Source organism: Salvelinus fontinalis, chromosome 25 (genome assembly GCF_029448725.1).
Source record: "Salvelinus fontinalis isolate EN_2023a chromosome 25, ASM2944872v1, whole genome shotgun sequence".
In the NCBI taxonomy this organism is placed as follows: domain Eukaryota; kingdom Metazoa; phylum Chordata; class Actinopteri; order Salmoniformes; family Salmonidae; genus Salvelinus; species Salvelinus fontinalis.
In genome coordinates, this window is record NC_074689.1 from 22,711,348 (window position 1) to 22,732,001 (window position 20,654).

General features: G+C 46.7%; 2 protein-coding genes across 3 annotated transcripts in view; both read right to left on the bottom strand.

The window, feature by feature from the left end:
• Positions 1–1,124: 1,124 nt before the first annotated feature.
• Positions 1,125–7,561, bottom strand: LOC129823000 (leukocyte elastase inhibitor-like). The gene is made up of 7 exons (XM_055881651.1): positions 6,086–7,561; positions 5,459–5,657; positions 3,881–4,021; positions 3,163–3,280; positions 2,731–2,873; positions 1,845–2,012; positions 1,125–1,652 (listed from the first exon to the last, which is right to left on the bottom strand). The coding sequence occupies exons 2-7, from the start codon at positions 5,624–5,626 to the stop codon at positions 1,248–1,250; spliced, it is 1,143 nt and encodes a 380-aa protein (XP_055737626.1). The 5' UTR covers positions 5,627–5,657; positions 6,086–7,561; the 3' UTR covers positions 1,125–1,247.
• A 104-nt stretch (positions 7,562–7,665) lies between these two features.
• LOC129822999 (zinc finger CCHC domain-containing protein 2-like) overlaps positions 7,666–20,654 on the bottom strand; it is a 77,793-nt gene continuing 64,804 nt past the window's right edge. Inside the window, exons 8-15 of one of the 2 annotated variants that reach the window (XM_055881648.1) lie at positions 18,959–19,019; positions 18,403–18,547; positions 15,537–15,601; positions 13,434–13,493; positions 13,224–13,306; positions 11,215–11,331; positions 9,606–11,003; positions 7,666–9,136 (exon numbers count right to left, since the gene is read on the bottom strand). In XM_055881648.1, coding sequence (XP_055737623.1) covers positions 9,075–9,136; positions 9,606–11,003; positions 11,215–11,331; positions 13,224–13,306; positions 13,434–13,493; positions 15,537–15,601; positions 18,403–18,547; positions 18,959–19,019 — 1,991 coding nt within the window. In that variant the 3' untranslated portion in view covers positions 7,666–9,074. The remainder of the gene's footprint in view (positions 9,137–9,605; positions 11,004–11,214; positions 11,332–13,223; positions 13,307–13,433; positions 13,494–15,536; positions 15,602–18,402; positions 18,548–18,958; positions 19,020–20,654) is intronic. The other variant, XM_055881649.1, reaches the window with a different exon arrangement.

Below are 20,654 nucleotides of genomic sequence, written 5' to 3' on the forward strand. Positions count from 1 at the left end.
AAAGGGGTTTCTAATAATTAGCCTTTTAAAATGATAAACTTGGATTAGTTAACTTGCCATTGGAACCCAGGAGTGATGGTTGCTGATAACGGGCCTCAAATTTTCCATTAATTAAACTTAAATCAGACATTTCCAGCTACAATAGTCATTTACATTGTCTACACTGTATTTCTGATCAATTTGATGTTATTTTAATGGACAAAAAATGTGATTTAATTTAAAAAACAAGGACATTTAAGTTACCCCAAACTTTATCTGCAACTGACTAAATATCAACATATTTTTCATACTTTGAGTAAAAATTAAAGTTACTGCAGATCATTATTTGTAACCAGGACACTTTTTTTGAAAAGGTGTCATCTTCCAAACCAATCAGTAACCAGTACAGGACACAAACTGTACTGGTGTAATTCAGGTCAGCCATGTTGGTCAGGGAGTTGGCCAACTATGGTTTGACAGTGCTGCGATAAGAGTACCACAGTATGAGACATAATACCCATAAAACCTAGCGCTCAAACAGGGAAATGGTTCCTATTGTTTTTCCACCACTCATTTTTCCCCAGAGGATTTTAGAAACACTTAAAGGGCTGTTGTGTAGGCTTATCCTGGCGTGACGTAATGCTAACCGTGTAAATCTCTCTAGGACAAGGTGGCTTATTATACACTAACATGCTGGATTACAGTGTTCATTTTGTGCATGATCAGTGCTAGCCGGGGTCCTTTGCGTAGGGACATCCCATTGAAGTTAACATGTTCACTGGTTCGGTAAGGGTTATGGTAAAGGGAAGAGGAGTGGTTAGAATAGGGACGTCCCAAGGATCCCAGATTGCACAAATGATCAGTGCTTACACAGTAACTTAGATTAGGAAGTGTGACTAATAAGGACCCACACTTAAGTTGATATATTCTTTACTATTCCTGTAAACAGTTGTTTAATTGAATAGAACTCCAGTATTCAAATCAGAAGACTAGGAGTGTTCGTAAGCGGAACGAAAAGTACAAACGGTATTTCAGTGTGTCAAATTAGGTGGTAGACAAACATTGCTCACGATAAGGCAAAAATGTACTGGATACGTCATACCAGTAAGAAAATTCATCAAAAACATAATTTCACCACAAACATACTCAACGCATCAAATTTATTTTATTGATAAAGATCACCAAGCACAGATGGGATATCGATGTAGCGGTTTCAGTATATACCTTTAAAAACCCCTCCAAGTGGAATGTCCCAGTTGCTATGGCGCCTAAGGGGAGCAGTAGCGACCATAGAACAGAATGCTCTCGGTGGTGTTGTGGCTGATGAAGAAAAGAAAGGGGTGGTCGGCAACAAATGTGGGGGTCCTCAAGGCACAGCGCATCCCCACGATGGCGGCCACGCCGGCCGCCGCTTCTGTGCCCTCCTCGTTGACTTCCACGAAGGCCTTGTGCACCACCTCGGACAGCTCCAAGTCGTTGCTGGGCGACATGCCCGAGAAGTCGCCCTTGGAGAGGTCGAAGGCGTCCGTCATGCCCATGCTGATCAGCAAGTCCTTCAGGTCAAGGGTCTCCTCCAGCTTGAACTTAGGCAGGCCCACCTGAACCTCCACCGCTTCCATCATGTCAGGCCTGGTCCACGCCATCATTTTCTCATAGGTCAGCTGCTTCTCCAGCTGTGTTTGGGGGGGGGGGGGACAGTCATGACTGACACTTCTAAAAATATGAAAATGACAGACTGTTTTCGGTTTGAGCTAACCCTCTAATTACCATAAACGCAGTTATAAACACAGGTATTTGCCGTGCAGTTAACTGTGTATTGTATAGGCCACAAACCCCATGTTGCTGACAGAGTAAACAAGTCCTACCTTCTCCAGACCAGTGATGTGGTCCTCCATGTCGCTGGGGAGCATGATGAACATGCTCAGTTCGTTCCCCTCGTATTGCAGACACAGGATCTGGCAGTTGACCTCAGGGATGAAGGTTAGGGGGAACTTGGCCATCTGATGCATCATTTTCACTGGCTTACTCACATTCTGGATCCAATGAAAGGAGGTGTAATTTGTGACTACACAATCATTTCACGAGGGTGGCAAAAGTTAATCAATGATTGTCATGAAAGTGAAGCAAGCTACACATGTTCCTGACATTGTTAGAGGACTGAGTTTTTAAAAATCAAGGGAGGGATGGATGACCAATCTGACTACAGTAACAGTTGTATAAGAAAGGTGTCCTGGCCTCCCGAGTGGAGCAGTGCTCTAAGGCAGTGCATCGCAATCCCAGGCTGTGTCACAGCCGACCGTGACCGGGAGACACATGAGGCGGTGCACAATTGGCCCAGCGTCGTCTGGGTTAGGCTGGCAGGGATTTCCTTGTCCCATCGCGCTCTAGTGACTCCTTGTGGCAGGCCGGGAGCCTGCAAGCTCACCAGTTGAACGGTTTCTCCAGCGACAGTGGTGCGGCTGGCTTCCGGGTTAAGCGACCAGCGTGTCAAGAAGTAGTGCGGCCGCATGGCTCTCGAGTCCGTACGGGAGTTCCAGCGATGGGGACAAGACTACCAATTGGATATCACGAATTTGGGGGTGGGGGGGAATGTACCCCCCCAAAAAACTAAATTGCAGTTTGGTGCAGTTAAGGCTCTTTTCCCTTAGAAGCATTACTCTAAAGACTCATGATGAATGATCACCAGGGGTGTACATACATGTTCAATGCGTAGACATTAGAATAGGTTCTTTCTGTCAGGCTGGTTGGTACCTTGTTCAGTTTGAACATGGCATCGCTGGTGCTGGCTTCCTTGAACTTCTTAAACCAGTTGCCTTTGAAGTAGATGGCGTTCACCAACACCAGTCTGGTCAGGTTGTCGACAACCCCCTCCGGCAAAAGGTCCTTTATTTTCTCTTCAAAAACACAGAGACTAGAGGTGAGAATTACATTGTTACTTTGTTACTTTCTTCTTCTACACCTTTGTTACAAACAGCAGATACATCAAGGACACCTAGTGTAAGAAATCAATTCATTCTCAATCTAGTGGTCCCTTAAAAGGTTTTTACACCGAATGAGAATATTTATCATTAAACATTTCAGTGAATAATATCATGAATATTGTGGGGAAAATATTTAATCCAAAAAATGAGAGAGTTAATGCTATTGTGCCCATGGAGACAACAGCTTTTGGCCTCTATTCACCAGAGGTCTGCTTCTCCACCCAGGCATTGATGTACTTTCTGGAAGTCTCCCCATTGGTCTTGAAGTCCACAGCCTCCAGCTCAGCATCGTAGTGCTTCTTGGTGTCACCGAGGAAAGTCTGACACATTCACCACAGACACAAGAGACTAAGACAGGATATTGACTAACTTTATAAACCCCTTAGTACATTTACCAGCAGCATACCACCCTGCATACCACTGCTGGCTTGCTTCTGAAGCTAAGCAGGGTTGGTCCTGGTCAGTTCCTGGATGGGAGACCAGATGCTGCTGGAAGTGGTGTTGGAGGGCCAGTAGGAGGCACTCTTTCCTCTGGTCTAAAAAAATATCCCAATGCCCCAGGGCAGTGATTGACACTGCCCTGTGTAGGGTGCCGTCTTTCGGATGGGACGTTAAACGGGTGTCCTGACTCTCTGAGGTCATTAAAGATCCCATGGCACTTATCGTAAGAGTAGGGGTGTTAACCCCGGTGTCCTGGCTAAATTCCCAATCTGGCCCTCAAACCATCATGGTCACCTAATAATCCCCAGTTTACAATTGGCTCATTCATCCCCCTCCTCTCCCCTGTAACTATTCCCCGGGTCGTTGCTGAAAATGAGAACGTGTTCTCAGTCAACTTACCTGGTAAAATAAAAATTCAGAAAGGAAAATCTAATTTGAGATGCACACTTACTCCACTCACTGTACATTGTGGACGTTACCTCAACAAACTGGTACGACTGTTCTCCGTACAGGCGATTGGCCAGGCTCAGTGAGTATGGGGCTCCCTGCAGGTTCAGGTCATGAATGAGTTTTCCGAAGCCAACATGGATGTCACCCGTAGCTTTGTTGAAGCACATCGTCTAGTGACAGAAGTAGGAAACAAACATTTACATGTCCCCAATGTGACATCCATTTGTCATTTAGACAAGCCCAGATTATGTTCATGTTGCTGAACTATTACAAAATTATTGGTTTGTGACCAGAACTTCGTTTATATTTCCTTAACAATTATGAAAAAAATAAACACGTTGAAACCTTAGAAGAGAAAATAAGCTAGTATTCCCTCCAGTCCCAAATGCTGCTACTGCGTAAATAAAATTGTATTTGTCACATGCGCCAAATACAACAGGTGTAGACCTTAGTGAAACGCTTACTTACAAGCCCATAATCAACAATGCAGTTAGGAAAAAAATAAAGTAACAAATAATTGAAGAGCAGCAGTAAAATAATAGCGAGGCTATATACAGGAGCTGCTGCTACATTTGTGTATTTTATGAAATGGGGCTAATATCCCATAAATAAACCACAGAACACCTACAGTAGTAGCTTGTTCCCAGCAGGGGAACACGCTACTAGACACTAATGTACTAGACACTAACTAGACACTAATGTACTAATGTACTAACTAGACACTGTGTCCTCTTGCTCAGTTGTGCACCGGGGCCTCCCACTCCTTTCTATTCTGGTTAGAGCCAGTTTGTGCTGTTCTGTGGAGGGAGTAGTACACAGTTGTATGAGATCTTCAGTTTCTTGGCAATTTCTCACATGGAATAGCCTTCATTTCTCAGAACAATAGACTGATGAGTTTCATTAGAAAAGTCTTTGTTTCTGGCCATTTTGAGCCTGTAGTCAAACCCACAAATGCTGAAGCTCCAGATGCTCACCTAGTTTAACAGCCAGTTTTATTGCTTCTTTAAAATCAGAAAAATTGTTTTCAGCTGTGTTAATATAATTGCAAAAGTACTTTCTAATGATCAATAAACCTTTTAACATTATAAACTTGGATTAGCTAACACAGCGTGCCATTGGAACACAGGAGTGATGGTTGCTGATAACGGGCCTCTGTATACCTATATAGATATTCCATAAAAAAAAAGCAGTTTCCAGCTACAATAGTCATTCACAATGTCTACACTGTATTTCTGATCAATTTGATGTTATTTTAAGGGACAAAAAGCAATTCTCAAAAACAAGGACATTTAAGTGACCCCAGACTTTTGAACTGATATATATTTATCTCATTCAACTATAGCTACGTTGTCCTAATTAGATTGCACAAACTTGACTGGTACTGTATATATACACATTTTGTTGTTGCCATTTAGCAGAAGCTTTAACCCAAAGTGATGTACATGTTATGTGTGCATACATTTTGTGTAGTTGGCCATGGTAAACGAACCCACAGTCCTGGCGTTACAAGGGCCATGCTCTACCAACTGAGTCATACAGGATAGCTATGGTTTTACAGTGTGTCATATCGACGGAACTCCTAAAAAAAATGGGTCACACTGACTCACCTCTGACATCTGAGTAGCAGTGTTGCCCTTGGCACCCAGAAAAACCATGGCCAGCGCAGCTGAGATGCTGAGAGGGGAGTACAAAACATTGTCCGTTTTGTTCTTCTCTGTGATCTTCTTGAACAACGCAAGGGCGAAGTTAGTACTGGCTACAGACACGGCTGCCATTGTAACTGGTGGGAGAGGAAGGCAGGCAGAACTTGGAAAGAAAAGTAAAAAAATGTTAGTATCAGTGAAACAGAACCGTCAATGAATGGGACGCAGTTATCCATCTAATGCGGATGCTAAATACAAAGTACGGAGAAAAAAAACTCAACCAGAAAACAGCTAGCTAACGTTACACCTAAATGATAAAATGTCCTGTCTGATGTTACATTTATGCTATTCTCCTGATTTTGGAGCTATGGCAACGCGTGGCAAAATGTTTGGTAACGTCCAGGTAGCCAAGCAGACATCAATAGTTATGCTAAGTAAATCGGCAAGTTATTCACCAATAAACAAGACAAAAAGTCGTCGCTAATCGTAACTTCAACGGAAAGTTGTCAAAATCAACAGCATAAACATTCCTAAAATATGTTCAGTACCGTCACCAGTTGATTGGGAAAATATTATATTGCAGCTACTCACCAAAGACTATTTATTTGTGAATGTCAGGTAGCCCTTTTCCAGACAGGTGGCTTTCAACAGACACGTTTCAGGGAACCATCTATAAAACAATTAACTGCAGACACACCCCGTGGCCTGTCAAAGTGCTCTTTTCAATTATTTTCAGCTGACTACTACGGCAAGCCAACTGGATAATACGAATGTACAGTACTATGAAGTAAAAACTACATCCAAGCAGTGTATGGCCTAATTATACACAGAGTGAAATAAACCAAAATAATGTATCATTTTGTATTTATTGCTGTTAATTCCAGGAAAACAGATCAACAATTTGCATAAAAACCCAATTCGTTTTAGAAATATATTTGACCTTTCCAGTACAATAACATTTACATAAAGAATACAGTAAACATACACCTGAAGGTAACAGTGAGTGTACCCCATACAGTACAGCCTTTTTAACCATGAAAGTTTAACAAGTATAACTGGCAGGTTCATATGTACAATTGTCCTCCAAGCTCACATGGTTCTTCAATCATCCATACACTTCTGTAGTGTCCATATGTTTTCTTTCCCTGTGTTCGTCACATGTCCACACCGTTTTACAATCAAATTCCAAGTTTGCCTCAACATTTTAAGTAACTGCAAGAAATATCTGCTTCCATCAAATCAAGAGATTTAGAGATCCTCACCAGTTTGGGGGGGGGGGACAGCTTTTTAATCATGTTTGTGTTTGGAAAACAGTACTAAGTGTGGCTATTAATGAAAATTGACAAAACTTATCATATCAACAAACGAGTGTGTACTGCGTATGCGCAAGTGTAATATATACATGCACATCTTTTACAACTTGTAGACCCCAAATCTTAAAACAGACATGAAAGAGTTCTAAATCATTGAGAGAATTCTCAAGTGATATGTCTGAGAAGGCAGGGATTGATTTTAATGTCTGAAAATGCACTTGCCCATCGGGGCAAGTCAAGAGTATTTTTTTGTGGTTTGCCCGAAGATTATGATCACTTGCCCCCAAAAATGTAAATTAGCTAGTTACAGGCAGAAGTACCATATATTTCCTGCCTTTCACCTACACATACGGGAGGAATCAAACAGATGTATTGAATTCAGCGAAAAAATGACCAGAGCAGGCTAAAGTTTCCAGACTGCCATAAATTGTCTGTCTTTCACTTTAAACAATGGGGAGGACCAAGAAATATCGGGTTTAGTCTACTGAAATTCTTTGCAGTTCAGTTATTTTCACTTTTCTTTATTATTTATTTTTATCAATCCCTGGAAAGCTATTAATCCAGATACCCAAACACCTCCAGTCAGACACCTCCAGTCAAACACCTCCAGTCAGACACCTCCAGTCAGACACCTCCAGTCAAACACCTCCAGTCAGACACCTCCAGTCAGACACCTCCAGTCAGACACCTCCAGTCAAACACCTCCAGTCAGACACCTCCAGTCAAACACCTCCAGTCAGACACCTCCAGTCAGACACCTCCAGTCAGACACCTCCAGTCAGACACCTCCAGTCAGACACCTCCATTAGTGCTCACACTAATCATGCTCATACTCCACATGAAAACACACACAATTCGTAGTGTGTATGTGCATTTTTATTTTTATTTTGTTGGTACATTTACCAATGTACCAAACATATGCCATAGATCTCACTGCTGCATTAAATGAAGAAGTGGGAATAAACACGAGTCTCCAGAAAAGTTACATGATATCTGCCTTGGCCACCACAGTCCTGTAGAAACGGCTAAAGAAAATATAGTTGTTTTCAGAGGAGAACAGTGTTATCAATAGTAGGAGCCAAATAGTGGCCCCGACTCTGCAGGGCAGCACAGCATTTCCAAGAGAATACTGGATGGAGGGGACACCAGTGTCTTGTCCAGAGCTTCACTGTTGCAATAACAACTGGCTCTAGTTCTTCTTGGACTGCTTCAGAGCACTTGAGAAACTTCAGAATTCCTGGTAGTTATAGTGCATATTGTCAAAGATTATAACTAAAAATAAACACCCAGCAGCATTGAACTTCAACATGACAGATATGATATAAAACGTTTTACTCTGCGCTTCACATTAAATCAAGTGGCAAATGCGTTAAGAAACATCTTTTCGATACTGACAGATTCCTTACATTAAAACAAAAAAAAACGAAATATGTTGTACATTCATAAACACTGCAGCAAAAAACATTAAAATTACCCCAGCTTTTTTTTTTTTACATTAACTTTTTTGTTTTGGACTTATCTTTCATAGCTGTACAGTTAAACAATACAAATCCTTGTCAAATAACAGTAAGGAGGCATAAATATACCGCTGTAAAAACCAAATTATAGAAAACTCTCATTGAGATCACGTAGGATCCCCATGTATTCAGAGAATAAAATAATTTCCCCAGCTCACACACTCTAGGATACGTGGTGTCATTTTCCCAAGCTCCCACACTCTAGGACACGTGGTGTCATTTTCCCAAGCTCCCACACTCTAGGATACGTGGTGTCATTTTCCCAAGCTCCCACACTCTAGTAGACGTGGTGTCATTTTCCCAAGCTCCCACACTCTAATAGACGTGGTGTCATTTTCCCAAGCTCCCACACTCTAATAGATGTGGTGTCATTTTCCCAAGCTCCCACACTCTAATAGACGTGGTGTCATTTTCCCAAGCTCCCACACTCGAATATAAAAAATAAGTTAGTGAACATGAGCTGCTTGCTGTCTTGTGCCAGTTTTCAGTGCAAAATACCAAAAGCCTCTAAGGGATCAGTGGGGGGGTTGCGTCTCTATGGAAACAAGACAGCTTCACTCTCAGCTGTGACGGGGACGTAGAGGATGTCTCCGCCACAAGTACTCAGGACCCTCCTCGCACATGCTCTTCAAAAAGGTCAAACCAACAATGACAATGACTGAAAAACATCAGCGTGAAACCCTCTTGAAACGGAGGGTCCTCTCGGACCGCTCGTGACAAGGAACAAGATGGCGGAACGAAAAGACGTGTTCAGCTAGCGTTGTCTAGTCCTTCGGAAGAGTGGGAGGTGGCGTACTTCAGCCGAAAGCTGCCTGAAAAACAGAGAGGGGACGGCGTCAGTGGAACAAAGAAAACAATACAAAATGGGAGGATTAAAATAACCTCAGAAAAATTAAGGAACCACTGAGATGCCCAAAATGCACCTCAGCGGTTGGGATTTTTCTTTTCATTTTTAACTGCTAAGAGAGAGTTTTGAAAGAAAAACGTCCACAGATCTCCTCAGATGAGAGAGAGCCCTCAACAGCAGCTCCTGGCTGTAAATAAGTCCTGCCAATGGAGGTGGCTAATAGTCTGGTCGGGGGGGGGGGGGGGGGGTAGGAGGTGGGGAGGGTTACTGCAAAGGTGTGCCTTCCCAAGCTTGGTCAAGGGTACCCTCTGTGTGGTTGGGTGTAGGGTTAAAAAGCCTGGTATGTGATAGAGAGTAAGAGAGGGCTGAGGGGGGATGCTGCAGAGGGGCCGAAGGGGTCCATCTGAAGAGGCCCCTGGCCGTGGCGTTATTACCTTGCTGTGTTGAATCAACGGAGGGCTGTTTGCAGTCCTGTGCGTAGTGCCCACTGACCCCACAGTTGTAGCAGGAGACGTTGCCGTTGTTCTTGTTGACGCCGACCGCTCCCCCCAGGCCTCCCGAACCGGGCACCATACCCACGCTGGAGGGGTACATGTGCGGGTAGAAACGGTTGAAGGGCGACACCATCTGTTGGAGGCTATAGCCTAGCTGGGTGCCCAGGTCAGAGTGAGGGTGGGTGTGCAGCAGGGTCTGGCCAGCGTAAGGTGCGGGGGGGAAGAATGTCAGCTGGGCCTGGCCGTTACTTTGCGGGGGCGGCTGGCTGAGGTAGTTGCTGGTGCACAGGGACGTGAACTGGAAGATAGGCGGCGCACCAAACACCTGCCGTGGCGCCATCTGGTGGGGGAAGAAAAACGATGGCGCTGTACGGCTGTTGCCGCAGCCGCCTCGGCAACCGCACGCCCCACAGCACATGACCTGTTGCTGGTGAGTCGTCTGCTGCTGCTGTTGTTGTTGATGTTGTGGTTGCGCCTGTTGCTGGGCGACGGAGTTACTGGTGCTGTTGACGTAAGAGGTGGAGTCGGTCTGGGTTGAGCCGGGCGCTGGGCCGGGGGTGTGGGTGGGTACGGACGGGGGCACCACCGCCTGAACCTGTCCAGGGGAAGGCGCTACCCCTAGCGTTGCCATGACGGAAGTGGGGATGGGGTCCATAGTGTACAGGGACGGCAGGCCCGAGAAAAGAGACACATCTGGGTGCTTGGTGTGAGGGATGCTAAGGTCCCCCAGGGGTACGGAGGGGGTTAGGGGGGAGGCAGGGTCTGGGTTGGAGTAGGCAGGCTGCAGGGGTGAGGCATAGAGCGGACCGGGGGTGATGACACTGATAGCTTCCACCAGGGGCTGGTGGGCAGGGAGGGTGGTTACACCCTCAGAGCTGGCAGTGGTCTGTGGAGGGGCTGTCTTGAAGTGCTGGGCCAGGGGAAGCAGGGCAGGGCTGCCAGGGGGGTGTACGCCCAGGGCTAGGGAGCCAAACCCTGGGAGTACCATGGGCACTGCAGCAGTAGCATCCCTCTGCTCTGGATCCCCTGGCACGTTGGTGGACATGGGCTCTCGGAGGACCAGGGGCACCTGCATGATCAGCCCTCCGACCACCTTGTTGTCTACCAGGGCAGCTGCCACCTGGGGGGGCATGACTGGCAGAGGGGCATCGGCAGGTAGTGCCCCGCTGGGCAATATGCAGGGCAGGGGGTGCATGAAGGTGTTTGGGGGATAGTCAAGGCTGGGGGGCTCTCCGACAGGCTTGGCAGAGACCAGGTGGTGGATGGGGGGCATGGCCCCATTTACAACCTCCTGCCAGGGGAAGAAGGCGTCTGCTGGGCCCTGGCTACTGCCTGTATCTGGGTGAGGGTGAGGGTGAGGGTGAGAGCGAGAGAGAGTGAGAGAATGAAAGAAAGAGCACGAGTGAGGGAGAGAATGAAAGAGAGAGCGAGAGAGAGGGATAGAGAGGGAGAGCGAGGGGGAGATAGAGGGAGAACAAAAAGTCTCAGTGATGTCCCAAAAATAAGACAAGTCCAAAATCTAATCATGGTGTGTGTGTGTGTGTCTCACCTTTATCCTTCTCGTCCTCGCTGTCCAGGCTCTCTGTTTTGTGGTGCTGGGGGCTGGAGGCCGAGCTGTAGCTCTCAGACGAGGTTTCGCCGTATACCTCCTGACTGGAGTCTCCATCTAGACGGTGGTCAGGACACATACAACCCCAACATTCATTCAATTAGATTTAGTTCAAATATGATTTGCAAAGCGTTGATTTACATCCAATAAACTTGAAGGCATATGCGTATGGCTAAAGACACACAGATAAGCAGATCAGATGTTGACTGAAAAGCTATGCCTTATAAACTTTGTCGTACAACATTGCTCTCTGTTGGTTGAATGGAGTTACTACAAGTAGTAAAGGCCTAAACTCACCAATGGCGAGCGTGCAAAGTGTGTATGATATATTTTAGAAAGCATTGTTTTAAATTATAATGACCCAACCGAAGCCTCTGATAATGACCCAACCGAAGCCTCTGATAATGACCCAACCGAAGCCTCTGATAACGACCCAACCGAAGTCTCTGATAACGACCCAACCGAAGCCTCTGATAACGACCCAACCGAAGCCTCTGATAACGACCCAACCGAAGCCTCTGATAATGACCCAACCGACGCCTCTGATAATGACCCAACCGAAGCCTCTGATAATGACCCAACCGAAGCCTCTGATAATGACCCAACCAAAACCTCTTATAACGACCCAACCGAAGCCTCTGATAACGACCCAACCGAAGCCTCTGATAATGACCCAACCGAAGCCTTTGATAATGACCCAACCGAAGCCTCTGATAATGACCCAACCGAAGCCTCTTATAACGACCCAACCGAAGTCTCTGATAACGACCCAACCGAAGCCTCTGATAATGACCCAACCGAAGTATCTGATAATGACCCAACCGAAGCCTCTTATAACGACCCAACCGAAGCCTCTGATAACGACCCAACCGAAGCCTCTGATAATGACCCAACCGAAGCCTCTGATAATGACCCAACCGAAGCCTCTGATAACGACCCAACCGAAGCCTCTGATAATGACCCAACCGAAGTATCTGATAATGACCCAACCGAAGCCTCTGATAACGACCCAACCGAAGCCTCTGATAACGACCCAACCGAAGCCTCTGATAACGACCCAACCGAAGCCTCTGATAATGACCCAACCGAAGCCTCTGATAATGACCCAACCGAAGCCTCTGATAACGACCCAACCGAAGCCTCTGATAACGACCCAACCGAAGCCTCAATTAGATTGTGTCTCTATTTTTGGGTTAAATCGTTGGCGCTGTAGTCACACAAAATAATTTTTTGTTGTTGTTATTAATCACTTTCTTCTAGCTCCTTTTAATTGGAAGAGTTAGCTAGGTTCGATTAGACCAATTCATCCACTGATGGAAACAACATTGAAGATATGGACTATCCTGCTAGCATACAGTCCCTGCTCTGCCTGTCTGGTCCTTTCCACCCGCCTCGCTCTGCTTGCTCCGCCCGCCTCGCTCTGCTTGCTCCGCCCGCCTCGCTCTGCTTGCGCCGCCCGCCTCGCTCTGCTTGCGCCGCCCGCCTCGCTCTGCTTGCGCCGCCCGCCTCGCTCTGCTTGCGCCGCCCGCCTCGCTCTGCTTGCGCCGCCCGCCTCGCTCTGCTTGCTCCGCCCGCCTCGCTCTGCTTGCGCCGCCCGCCTCGCTCTGCTTGCGCCGCCCGCCTCGCTCTGCTTGCGCCGCCCGCCTCGCTCTGCTTGCGCCGCCCGCCTCGCTCTGCTTGCGCCGCCCGCCTCGCTCTGCTTGCGCCGCCCGCCTCGCTCTGCTTGCGCCGCCCGCCTCGCTCTGCTTGCGCCGCCCGCCTCGCTCTGCTTGCGCCGCCCGCCTCGCTCTGCTTGCGCCGCCCGCCTCGCTCTGCTTGCGCCGCCTGCCCGTCTGTCGTTTAAGCCTTTCCTCCCAAAAAAAACATCAAGCATTTCTTCACAGAGCTACCATTTCAGAGCTTTAGGATAGGAAGAATATCAGGGCAAAATCATCTCCATCGATACCCACCTTTCCCTGTCGACTGTCGCGCTCGCTGAGATGCTGGTGGCACCATGCTCCCATTTGCCAAGTATGCTTTCTTCCCCTTTTCCCTGAAGGAGGAGAGACAAAGACGAGGGTTGGTCGTCAACGATACAGGATAAATGAGGGAGGAGAAGAGGAATTGAAGCCTGTTGCTCGACAGACTAGTTGGTAATAGACCCACTTAAATTTGCTTACCGCCCCAACAGATCCACAGACAATGCAATCGCCATCACTCTGCACACTGCCCTATCCCATCTGGACAAGAGGAATACCTATGTAAGAACTCTGTTCATCGACTATAGCTCAGCATTTAACACCATAGTTCACTACAAGCTCATCATTAAGCTCGAGGCCCTTGGTCTGAACCCAGCCCTGTGCAACTGGGTCCTGGACTTCCTGACGGGCCGCCCCCAGGTGGTGAAGGTAGGAAACATCATCTCCACTCCGCTGATCCTCAACACTGGGACCCCACAAGGGTGCGTTCTCAGGCCCCTCCTGTACTCCCTGTTCACCCATGACTTTGTGACCAAGCACGCCTCCAACTGAATCATTAAGTTTGTAGACGGCACAACAGTAGTAGGCTTGTCTACCAAAGATGACGAGACAGCCTACAGGGAGGAGGTGAGGGCTCTGGGAGTGTGGTGCCTCGAAAACAACCTCTCACTCAACGTCAACAAAGCAAAGGAGATGATCGTAGACTTCAGGAAACAGCAGAGGGAGCACCCCCCTATCTATATCGATGGGACCGCAGTGGAGAAGGTGGAAAGCTTCCAAGTTCCCCGGCGTACATATCACGGACAAACTGAAATGGTCCACCCACACAAACAGTGTGGTGAAGAATGCGCAACAGAGCCTCTTCAACCTCAGGAGGCTAAATACATTTGGCTTGTCACCTAAAACCCTCACAAATGTTTACAGATGCACAATTGAAAGCGTCCTGTCAGGCTGTGTCACCGCCTGGTACGGCAACTGCAACGCCCGTAACCATAAGGTTCTCCAGAGGGTGGTGTGGTCTGCCGAACGCATTACCAGGGGCAAACTACCTGCCCTCCAGGACACCTACAGCACCCGATGTCACAGGAAGGACAAAAAGATCATCAAGGACATCAACCTCCCAAGCCACTGCCTGTTCACCCCGCTATCATTCAGAAAGGTCAGTAAAGGTGCATCAAAGCTGGGACCGATAGACTGAAAAACAGTTTCTATCACAAGGCCATCAGACTGTTAAAGAGCCATCACTAGCACATTTGAGGCTGCTGCCTACAGGCATAGCCGAGGAATCACTGGCCACTTTAAGGAATGGAACACTAGTCACTTTAATAATGATTACATATCTGGCATTACTCATCTGATATGTATATACTGTATTCTATACTATTCTATGGTATCTTAGTCACTTACAAATGTTTACATATCTTGCATTACTCATCTCATATGTTTATACGGTTTTCTATACTATTCTACTGTGTCTTAGTCCATTCCGCTCTGACATCACTCGTCCATGTGTATATAGTCTTAATTAATTCCTACTTAGATTTGTGTGTATTGGTTATCTGTTGTGTAATTACGCTAGTGTAATGCTAGGTCCTCTCTGTCAGGCCCTGTGGTGGGGGGGATTGACTCTAACGCGCTTCTGTTAGCATGCTAGCTAGCATAATGCTAGGTCCTCTCTTTCAGGCCCTGTGGTGGGGGGGATTGACGCTAACGTGCTTCTGTTAGCATGCTAGCTAGCATAATGCTAGGTCCTCTCTGTCAGGCCCTGTGGTGGGGGGGATTGACGCTAACGCGCTTCTGTTAGCATGCTAGCTAGCATAATGCTAGGTCCTCTCTGTCAGGCTCTGTGGTGGGGGGATTGACGCTAACGCTCTTCTGTTAGCATGCTAGCTCGCATAATGCTAGGCCTTCTCTGACAGGCACCACTGTGCTGGTAGTGGTTTTTTGAACACAGTCACACTGTTAGCTTCTTGTGTCCGACGTTCCTCTCATACTCAATCTACAGCCAAAGACAACAAACTAATATGTCTACGAAGCAACACAATGACTGTATTCACTGGGTTAGTGATCGACTGTCTTCTTGCCTCGTTCACATGCTCTCACTGGCTTTTCTCAGTAGACCCTAGATGTACAGCAGGGGCCGTTATGTATCCAGAGTCTGATCTAGGATCAGGTCCCCATGTCCATATCATCTCATTCATTGGTATCTAAAAGGCCAAACTGATCCTAAGTCAACACTCCAACTCTGGTACATACGGCTCCTGATTCCCTGGTAGGTTGAACATTGATATAGCCAGTGATTACCTGTCTGGTCCCAGTGGCTGCCTCATGCTGGCAGGGTGGTTGCCCCTCTTCTCACTATCCTGATGCTGTGGACCAGATAGATAGAATTAGCTGTGTAAAAGTAGGGCTGGAGCAAAACCCTGAACACCCATTTGCTCTCTAAGAGGAAGTTACTTGACCGAGTGTGCCGTTAAAACATATACTGGAGCTCCATTACACTATTTGCCAGAGCAGGAATGCCATAGAGCTGTTGCCTGTTACGTAACCCCTGTCACATGACGAGGGCCCCATGAATGAGGCATTGCTGCACTCTGACCCAGAGCTATAGCGGGAGGAGTGGGTCAAAGGGCGGAGCGCCTCACCCTGGCTAACGCTGATAGCACTCGTATTGCTGCTGAGCTGGACTTGACTTTGGAGCACACACACACACACACACACACACACACACACACACACACACACACACACACACACACACACACACACACACACACACACACACACACACACACACACACACACACACACACACACACACACACACACACACACACACACACACACACACGCACACACACACGCACACAAAGGTACTCTCCCCAACGTATTTGTACAGTAAAGCTAAAACATTTAATTTGGCTATATACTCCAGCATTTTGGATTTGAGATACAATGTGTTATATGAGGTGACAGTACAGAATGTCAACTTACGTATGTAAATACAAGGGTATTCACATACATACACTATATATACAGCAGTACGTAGACACCTCTTCAAATTTGTGGATTCGGCTGTTTCAGCCACACCCGTTGCTGACAGGTGTATAAAATCGAAAACACACAACCATGCAATCTCCATAGACAAACATTGTCAGTAGAATGGCCTTACTGAAGAGCTCAGAGATTTTCAACTTTTCTAACAAGCCAGTTTGTCAAATTTCTGCCCTGCTAGAGGTGCCCTGATCAACTGTAAGTTCTGTTATTGTGAAATGGAAACGTCTAGGAGCAACAACAGTTCAGCCGAGTACTGAAGCGCATGCCGCGTAAAAATCGTCTGTCCTCGTCTGCCTCTGGAAGCAACGTCAGCACAATATCTGTTCGTCAGGAGCTTCAGGAAATGGGTTTCCATGTACAATGCCAAGCGTCGGCTGGAGTGGCGTAAAGCTCGCTGCTATTGGACTCTGGAGTAGTGGAAACGTGTTCTCTGGAGTGATGAATCGCTACCTGCCCGAATGCATAGTGCCAACTGTAAAGTTTGGTGGAGGAGGAATAATGGTCTGGGGCTCTTATTTATGGTTCCAGTGAAGGGGAATCGTAACGCTACAGCATACAATGACATTCTAGACAATTCTATCTTCCAACTTTGTGGCAAGAGTTTGGGGAAGGCCCTTTCCTGTTTCAGCATGACAATTCCCCCATTGCACAAAGTGAGGTCTAATCGCCCAACATCAGTGCCGACCTAACTAATTCCCTTGCGGGTGAATGGAAGCCCCCGCAGCAATGTTCCAACACACACACACACACACACACACACACACACACACACACACACACACACACACACACACACACACACACACACACACACACACACACACACACACACACACACACACACACACACACACACACACACACACACACACACACACACACACACACACACACACACACACACACACACACACACACAAACACAGTGGAAAGCCTTCCCAGGAGAGTGGAGGCTGTTATAGCAGCAAAAGGGGGGGACTCCATATTATCCCTGTGGCGCTAGGCTAGGCTATGCTAGTCAGCGTTTCTGATGAGAATGATCCCGGATCCGGGATGGGTAGTCCAGAAAGGTTTTTAATGCCCATGATTTTGGAATGAGATGTTTGATGAGAAGGTGTCCACATACTTTGTGTATCAGTTTTACCGTTTAGAAAGCACTTTGAAGGTGTCATAGATATTTACTCTTAAAGTGTATTAAATGTAGTCAAGTGTAGTATTTGGTGCCATATTCCTAACACGCAATGACTACATCAAGCTTGTGACTCTACAAACTTGTTGGATTAATTTGTTTTGGGTTGTGTTTCAGATCGTTTTGTGCCCAATAGAAATGAATGGTAAATCATGTATTGTGTCATTTTGGAGTCACTTTGATTGTAAATAAGAATATAACATGTTCACACACACACACACACACACACACACACACACACACACACACACACACACACACACACACACACACACACACACACACACACACACAACCACAACCACGCACAACCACAACCACACACAACCACAACCACGCACAACCACAACCACACACAACCACGCACAACCACAACCACACACAACCACACACAACCACACACAACCACAACCACACACAACCACAACCACGCACAACCACAACCACACACAACCACAACCACACACAACCACAACCACACACAACCACAACCACACACAACCACACACGTATGTTGCTTATACAGGGCATCAGCCCTGATTTGGTCACTGAAACAACACATGGAGGAGGAGTGGAGGCCATCCATCTTAAAATAGGACATGTCTGCCTGGTCTAAATGAACTCTTTCTCAGTCTATATAACCCACGGCTATTGGGCCATTTTAAAAGTCAAAAACAAAAAACTACCAATCAAAATGCCTGTTCATACATTGAACATGATACAAGACAATCTGAAAATAATAAACATTTGTTTAATTGCTTAACATTAACTGTAAATTCTTTGTATTTTGTGAGAATTAGGCTGTATCTGAAATGGCACCCTACTTCCTGTACAGAACCTCCTTTTGGCCCTGGTCAACAGTAGTGCACTATAAAGGGAATCGGGTGCCATTTTGGATGTAGCTTTGTTCTCGGTCTGTCTCACCTGCTCTGGGCCTGGCCCCCCAGAGGCCTCCTGGTCGGGTTGAAGCGTGCAGGTCTTCCTCCTCCAGTCAGGCAGGCTGTTGTGCTTCGAGCTGTGTGACCCCTTCCGAATGCTCTCGCCCTGGGAACTTTTGGCATCGGGAATGCTGGGGGGAACAAAGGGAGGGGGGAATAAGAATCATTTTCAGGTTTTTCATCAGAAACAAATATATGGTGTATATCTGCACTGGAGGGAGGGGGCTACTCACTTGAAGAAGGAGACACTCCTAACCACAGATCTAGGATCAGGCTACTCTATCCCCATTCCAAGCCACAATCATCAGGTAGTTTCTGGACTAGTGATTAGGAGTAACTTCTACCCTCTAGGGTTGGGTTCAATTCCTTTTCAATTGCAATCAATTCAGGAAGTACAATGGAATTTCAATTTCAATTCTCTTCAATGCTTTTCAATGAGGAAAATTGGGAATATAAATGTTATTTACTTTCTGAATTGACCGGCATTTAAAATAGGATTGATCCTGCCACCTACTACGGTGTCGGGACAATAGGGTGCCTACCTAAGGCAGGGGCTATTGCTGACATGTTTCTTCCGGTGTCCCTGAACGTACGGATCCAAATCTGAAGGGTAGAGACATTCATTCATTAATGGATTAATTCATAGTTGACAGGAAACCAATGCACTTTAATCAACATTTCACGTTTTCACATCAACACTCGTTTCCATACCTAGTGAGATCGGTGAGTAGCAACAGGCATTCCTCAGTGAGAAACGTTGTAATGCTTTATGACATAGCTAACTTGTTATACTAATAGGACATGTGTTGGTTTAGTTCAGCCTGAAAGTGTACGCTGCACATCTGAATATCACAGTACAGTATGCATACGGATACACACACACACACACACACACACACACACACACACACACACACACACACACACACACACACACACACACACACACACACACACACACACACACACACACACACACACACACACACACACACACACACACACACACACACACACACACACTACAATGTATGTGATTCCTGCTTACAAGCAAAAATTAAAGCAGGTACCACCAGTGACTCGGTCTATAAAAAAGTGGTCAGATGAAGCAGATGCTAAACTACAGGACTGTTTTTCTATCACAGACTGGAATATGTTCCGGGATTCTTCCGATGGCATTGAGGAGTGCACCACATCAGTCACTGGCTTTATCAATAAGTGCATCGATGACGTCGTCCCCATAGTGACTGTACGTACATACCGCAACCAGAAGCCATGGATTAGAGGCAACATTCGCACTGAGCTAAAGGGTAGAGCTGCCGCTTTCAAGGTGCGGGACTCTAACCTGGAAGCTTATAAGAAATCCTGCTATGCCCTCCGGCGAACCATCAAACAGGCATCAATACAGCGTCAATACAGGACTAAGATTGAATCGTACTACACCGGTTCCACTCATCTTATGTGGCAGGGCTTGCAAACTATTACAGACTACAAAGGGAAGCACAGTCGCGAGCTGCCCAGTGACACGAGCCTACCAGACGAGCTAAATCATTTCTATGCTCGCTTTGAGACAAGCAACACTGAGGCATGCATGAGAGCATCAGCTGTTCCGGACGACTGTGTGATTACGCTCTCCGTAGCCGACGTGAGTAAGACCTTTAAACAGGTCAACATTCACAAGGCTGCGGGGCCAGATGGATTACCAGGACGTGTGCTGCGGGCATGCGCTGACCAACTGGCAGGTGTCTTCACTGACATTTTCAACATGTCCCTGATTGAGTCTGTAATACCAACATGTTTCAAGCAGACCACCATAGTCCCTGTGCCCAAGAACACGAAGGCAACCTGCCTAAATGACTACAGACCCGTAGCACTCACGTCCGTAGCCATGAAGTGCTTTGAAAGGTTGGTCATTGCTCACATCAACACCATTATCCAAGAAACCCTAGACGCACTCCAATTTGCATGCCGATCAAACAGATCCACAGATGATGCAATCTCTATTGCACTCCACACTGCCCTTTCCCACCTGGACAAAAGGAACACCTATGTGAGAATGCTATTCATTGACTACAGCTCAGCATTCAACACCATAGTACCCTCAAAGCTCATCACTAAGCTAAGGATCCTGGGACTAAACACCTCCCTCTGCAACTGGATCCTGGACTTCCTGACGGGCCGCCCCCAGGTGGTGAGGGTAGGTAGCAACACATCTGCCACGCTGATCCTCAACACTGG

Coding starts and splice junctions, on each gene's coding strand:
- LOC129823000 (XM_055881651.1), bottom strand. CDS start 5,626: ATGGCAGCCGTGTCTGTAGCCAGTACTAACTTCGCCCTTGCGTTGTTC. Junction 4,022..5,458: donor CTGCTACTCAGATGTCAGAG/GTGAGTCAGTGT, acceptor TTCTGTCACTAG/ACGATGTGCTTCAACAAAGC. Junction 3,281..3,880: donor AGTCGTACCAGTTTGTTGAG/GTAACGTCCACA, acceptor TGAATGTGTCAG/ACTTTCCTCGGTGACACCAA.